This window comes from Etheostoma spectabile, chromosome 4 (assembly GCF_008692095.1).
Source record: "Etheostoma spectabile isolate EspeVRDwgs_2016 chromosome 4, UIUC_Espe_1.0, whole genome shotgun sequence".
NCBI classification, from domain to species: domain Eukaryota; kingdom Metazoa; phylum Chordata; class Actinopteri; order Perciformes; family Percidae; genus Etheostoma; species Etheostoma spectabile.
This window is the reverse complement of record NC_045736.1, coordinates 28879633-28886234: the sequence shown is the minus strand read 5'-3', so window position 1 is coordinate 28886234 and position 6602 is coordinate 28879633. Positions and strand designations below refer to the sequence as shown.

The 6602-nt window shown below is 40.1% G+C and overlaps 1 protein-coding gene across 2 annotated transcripts in view; it reads right to left on the bottom strand.

Moving 5' to 3' along the window:
- The window catches only part of cntn6 (contactin 6), a 101585-nt gene that overhangs the window by 38521 nt on the left and 56462 nt on the right, over positions 1-6602 (bottom strand). For both annotated transcript variants that reach the window (XM_032514006.1, XM_032514007.1), the window contains exons 3-5: positions 5705-5828; positions 4823-4998; positions 2949-3044 (exon numbers count right to left, since the gene is read on the bottom strand). In XM_032514006.1, the coding sequence (XP_032369897.1) occupies positions 2949-3044; positions 4823-4998; positions 5705-5828 (396 nt within the window). The remainder of the gene's footprint in view (positions 1-2948; positions 3045-4822; positions 4999-5704; positions 5829-6602) is intronic.

The following is a 6602-nucleotide window of genomic DNA, read 5'->3' as shown; positions in this document are numbered from 1 at the left end:
GCCTCTAAACATGTTCAAAATGTCATTACTAGTGCCTACCCATATACAGTGATTCCTTCCAAGTGAAAACAGCTAATCTGACTGCTGTAGATGTGACAGAAAGGCATAAAAGTTGTGATAAACCACACCTCTGTTCATTTACTCTTTTCCGGTGAAGTCCACACTAGATGATTAACACAACTTCTATGCCTTTCTGTCACTTGTACTGCAGTTAAATTCACTGTGTTCAATCAGAAGAAATAAATGCACATGGGTAAGCACTGGTAGTGACATTTTGAGCATGTTTAGAGGCTAAACACACGTTTAAAACGTGCCCCGTTTAAGCCTGTTGGGTGCTAACTCTAGCAGCAGGATAACTCGGTGTAGGCAGCACTGATTGTTTTCATTTGTCTCGCTACTGACAGTACTACAAATAATAATACAAATTAAAAAAAAAGCAGAGCTACATGTTGAAATCGACCAAAAGTCTCCTTTAATGTTTAAAAAAAAACTCATAACGCAGAGGATGTCTATGAAGCAGTTATGAAACTTGATGATAACAAGGATTGTGGTATCAAGAACATAGGCTTTGTCCTCTGCTTGCCTTGTCCTTTGTACTTCCAGATTCTATCACCTCTGTATATAGTCTACAGAAAAACACATGGATAAGCATGGAAGACTTATTTCCTCCTTAAAGGGCTGGAAAGGATTGTTCTAACAAGGTTAGGGATTTTTTTTCATCACCAGTTTGTCTTTAAAAGGAAACATGGCACTGATATGTGTAGAAAACACTTGCTAAATATAGAAGCCCAAACTCCACTGTACTTATGTGTGTTATTGATGCATCCAAGGCCTGAGCCAGAATTAATCATGAAACATTATTTGTGAATTGTTTGCTAGTGGCAAGGCACGTTTATTTATAAAGCACATTTCAGCAACAAGGCAATTCAAAGTGCTTTACAAACAAACACCAAAGGCATCAAGGTGTTCCAAAGTGTATTCTTAGAATACTAGTCTTTTGCATGCCCAGCAGACAAGGAGGGTTAAATAGGGAAAAGTTGTATCTGCACCATTTCATGTAAATGATGGTGAAATTATGTCTATTTTGTTCAGTCAAATCAAAAACACGCTCTGGTTTATTGGCATTTCTTTAAACCAAGAGTGGGAGTAAAGAGTGTCATCCGGTGGAATTTCTGGTGGCAACGGAACAATCCCAGAAGTGGAATGTTATATGGAGACAGACTATAGTATTACAAACCACTGTGCAGTGTTTTGACATCTAACAAGCCTTAAAACTCAAGGATATATGACTTAAATCTGCTTTCCTGGATTGTATTTCATTGTCTAACTGGTACCCAAAACAGCTTTCTGCTTTTTTAAGACAGGGCTGTTTCAGGTCTGAATACCCAGATTGACAGTAAATGTCTTTTCATATAATTTGTTGACAATAAGAAAAACCGAACAACTCTTGCATGATCTTTTGACTATGAATCAAGGCTGGTATCACAGTAAAATCAAGTAAAGATGGAATTAGAAACAGATCTTATCAGGTCACAAGGTCACACGTGTGCTTATTAGTTCGTCAGATGCTCACTGCTAACTCTTGTCACACAGATTATAATGAGGTGAATGCATGTCAAAATAAAGAAGGGAAAGGAATGATAAGAATGTCAATGTAGCGGTTTAAAACACATACACAGCCAGAGAGAAAGAGAGGGGCAGAGATGTCTGCAGGGACCGCGGAGTGAACTTGGCTATTACTGTAGCCCTCCTGTATCAGACACATGACATTCTGCAGTAAGCCCTTTTGACTGGGCAGGCGGTAAAAAGTCCCACCCGCTTCCTTGAGGGAAAACAGTGAATTAAAATCATTACAGGGGAAAGTCAGGGCAGAAGCTGACAGACCTTTCATGATTAGGAACTATCAGAGACTGGGTCTGTTTAAGAGCTCCAGTCTCAAAGCAACAGAGGACTTGCAGGCACATAATCTCATGTCCTCTGACAGAGTTTAGCTCTCAGCACGGCTCCTTTTAGACCACTTATCTATTGATTGCTCAAAGAAGCTTCAGATGATTCGTCTTTTACCGAGGTGCAGCTCTGTTTCTCCTCAAGTTGTGCATCGACAAACATTAAAGAAGCTTTGACATAGTATAAACCTTGTGGTAACCAAAAAAATTGAAAAATTGAAAACACCTGAAGCTAGCATTATCGTGTAGTGCAAATCCCATCAAATGTGTGACTATGCTGTGTTTAAGAGGAAAAATACAGAGATGGAGCCTTTTAAAAGGGGGAGGGAGGGAAGGCTGGAGGGCAAATTGCTAAAGTGTGAATTCCCACGTGGCCATAGGATTCAGCTGGCAACAGAGAGCGGAGAAAGGCTGGTACGCTGGCGTGAAATTGTGCTGGTGGGCACCAAATGGCTACAGGAGTGCGGACCACTTTGAGGGTCTGCTAATCAGTAGCACACAGACACATGAGTCGACTCACAGCTGTGCCATGGGATAAACGCTCCCCTGGCCACAGCAGCCACCGGCAGACTTTATTACCTGCAGATAACCTGCCCACATCCAGAAAAAAAAAGGAAGACAGTTGGGAGAAGTGGAGCACTGGAGACTTTATAGTTGACAGCATGGTCACAGATCATATGGGCGAGAAAAGTGAGCTCAAGGTTAAGCAGTTTGAGGCTATGAACTATAGATGTGAAGGCATGAATCTGGGCTGGTAGAGCGGTGACTGATCATAAAAAAGTGCCCCGTCTGACAGATAAGGAGAAGTGAGTGGAAAGCAGTGTCAGAGTTCAAAAGAAGGAGCAGCAAAAAGAAGTTGGAAAGGTATAAAAACAGAAGAGACACAGCAGCGTTATAGGGAGATAATAAGCAGCAGTGTGAGGAACAATAAAGACTGCTGAGTCGAGCAGGAATGTGAGACCACAGCAGACAATGCAGAATAGTTAGAACAGAACGCTGTACCTCCGTAATGGGGTGGCGGGCCACAGAGTAGAACCACAGCTTGACCCTCTCTCACCGACACCGTGTTCCTTGACTTCCTGCTGAAGTTCTGCAGAACTGTTGAATAAAAAAAATAAAATAAAAAAAAATAAAAATGAAAAGACAACCTTTCAGAGTTTGACAGCTGCAATAACTTTACATAAAGGTGACATCCAGGAAAGGGCATTTCATTCTGGAGAATACTTCCGTGTCTGTTCAGCTTGCTTACAAGTCAAACCCAAGAGTCCCCTGTTAATATCGCAGCAACCAATTGAGCTTGAGAGATTACTTTCACCTTTAATTAAATGCTGCTGTGTAGTGTGAGAGAATAGACATATTGGGAAGACATATCAATCTCTAAGTCTAAGAAATATCAACCAAGTCCCCGGAGGGATTAAGCTAATATCAGCAGTGGTCAAATCAGAACTTGACTGATAAAAAAATACCCCACATCACAACATACAGTCCTGATTCTTTCATGCATTCCACTGGTACCATCGAATAGTACGAAGAGGTAACACAGTAATTTCAGACATTGTCACGGGTACAATGTCGGACTCAAACGCTCGACTCAACATGGAGTAGAAGGTGAGTTTTTTTATTAACCAATAAACAATCCAGGCAAAGGTACAAATCCAACAAGCAGAAGACTTGGTCGAAAATACAAGAAATGGATCAGGAAACACTGGAAACAAACTAAAAACCGCTGGAGAGTGAGACACACGAGGAGTAACAACAATCTGGCAAATGGTAAGTGAACACAGGTGAGTATATATACACGAGGGAGGGGAAGACAACTAGACACAGGTGAACAACATTAGGGCTAAATCAGAAAGTTAACTAAAACATGACACAAAGACAAAACCATGACAGACATAGCAACTGACATTCAATCTGAGATGGAGCACTTGGATAGGGGGCTCAGAGAGAAGACATTATGACAATTACAATATGTGACAATCATGGCCACATTTGCTTCTTTCATGCCCTTTAACACAGAGCTCTCCCCGGAATAACGCAGTGACAACTTGCGGAGCTTCAAATAGGAATACAGCAGCTCATATGGAAGGACAAGAGCAGATGATGACTCGTATTAGCTGAGTTCACTTGTATGGATGAGTCAACAAGATACTAAACCGATACCACATGTGCTGTTTAAAATAAAAATGTTAGTACAATAAGTGCAAACAAGACTATAAATCAATAACCCAGCTAGCAACAACGTGAGGTTAATGTTTACCATCTCAGCATGCCTATACTACTATTTTTGCACATTTAGAGGATACGGTTGGCATGTTCATCTCCTATGTAAGCATAACATACTGCATAAACGGATACAGTTAGGGTATCCTGTCGTGAAATATTTGACAAGGGGAAAACATTCCTGTTGGAGATGCTAGATTAAACGTCAGGGAAATATATGAACCAAAATTTCGTGGCAGTCAAGCAAACACCTGTCTACATACTGTATACCTGGACCAACGTGGTGGACTGACTAGAACCATACATACTAGCATGGTTACACAATTTGTATGTGTTCATAATCTCAATTAGAGTTGCAATAATTAGTCAATGATTTGATTAGCTGATAAATGTAAAAAAACAAATAAATATTTTGATAACTGATTATTCATTTAAAGGTAAGCACTGGGTCTGGGTCCACTGGTTTTGCTAGTCTTCTATTACAGATTACCCAACCTTTTTAAAGATTGTTGGTCTGATAATAATCATTAGTTGCAGCCGTGTTCTAAATAATTTCATTCTATTTGGTTGTGCATCAAATCCACAGAGAAAATGGCAGGTGTCGTGTTAGTAAGAGTAGCACAGTACAGACAACAGTATACAACTCTACTCACATGCAAACTGGACTTTTGCCTCCCTGCTGACAACAGTCCCGAATGTGTTGGTGGTGATGCACTGGTACACTCCTCCATGATTGATTACATGGGGATTATTGATCAACAGGTTCCCCTCCACAAGGCTGTAGTGTGGATCTGACTCTGTGTTTATTTCTCTCCCATCTATTTTCCACCTGTAGAGAAATTTCAAAATAAAAATAATCACCATCATCAAACACAACACTTCTTGTTTTTGTCGAAGGACCACGTCAAGTTTTCAAGTCTGCTAATATTGTGATGCAAACTTTCTTTTCATCATTCCATTGAATAGCTGGTAAAAATCCAGAAAATATCAAAAACAAAAATGTTATTACCCTCCCTACTTGACCACACTGAAATGCAATGTAGCCAAAACAGCAACATAGCCTTGTATATGAGGAAAATATCTAATTGAGATTATGTTTGACTGATATTGCGATATGATTCACATAAATGGAGGGAATGATCGTTTTTGTATCATTATTCTCATTTTCATTGAAAATTATTAACATTGAAAGAAATTTGAATAAAAAGTGTGATTTTTGCGAGGATCTGTACCAAACAAAGATTTTTTTCTTTAGTCTGTAGGATTTGATTTATATGCCAGACACATCTCTGCAGCACCACAATACATTATATTAGAATGGTTTGACACATCTTTTGCAATTAACAAATATTGCTTCTCTTGCGATTTGGATATTGCACTAGTCCATATTACGATTTTGATACAATTGCGATTCATTGTGCAACCCTAGTCTGGTATCATAACCCGCTCAGCAGAGCTCTTGTACCACATATTTACTGATGCAACACACTGTAGTCTCACCTTATAGACATTCAAAGGGCAGTCAAAGCACATACCTATAATGCGGAGGTGGGTTTCCCTTGGCTTTGCAATTAATAAACACCTGTTTATCATCAGTGCCCAGGGGGAAAATACTGTCACTAGGCTCCTGGCTGAAGACAGGACCATGTCGCGTATTCTCTGTGTGGGAAAAAACAAAATTGGTGCTGAGCAAGTGGCTCTAACTTAATGCACAAATAAATCACTCAGCACTCAGAAAACTGTATATAAAAATTCTAAACACATACAGTATGATTAGCTGCCAACACGGCTCACTGATTGGCTTCATTCGCAATCAGGACTCATACATTTACAGAGGTAAGAGGTCTATAAACCAACCCAACTTAATTATTATTGCTAGGTCTGTCCACGCTTCTCACACAACACGTGATTAGATACAATGATACTTTAACTGTACCAGACTTAACATTCACAATTCTAATTAAAAAAGTGTTCCGGGCTTGTCATGTTTTAGCTGCAGACTGAAAAGACTAGCCTGGGAGCCAGGGTGCTAGTTTCAAATTTTGATGACAAAAACAGCAATACTTGTTCACAGACATGTTAATGTTTCACCGTCACAGCTCATCTCTGCATGCTGTAGTCTGTTTACATTTGTGTGCTGGCTCAGCACTATGTCACAAGTTGTGTTGCTCTGATTGGATCTAGGTCCATACAATCACGACCAGAGGCATTTTGCGGTGCATGTCTGTCAATGGTCTCGCTTTGCCACACGCTGCAGAGCGGAGTAGGGTCTGGCTAGTCCACATGGGAAGGGAGAAAAACATGCTCTGGTTTATCAGTATTTCTTTAAACCAATCACAATCGTCACATTTGTGGCAATGTCAGGCTATGAGATGACATCTGTCGCTAGCAGATTTTGTCAGCTGTAGCTATACACGTAGCTACATCAAGTAA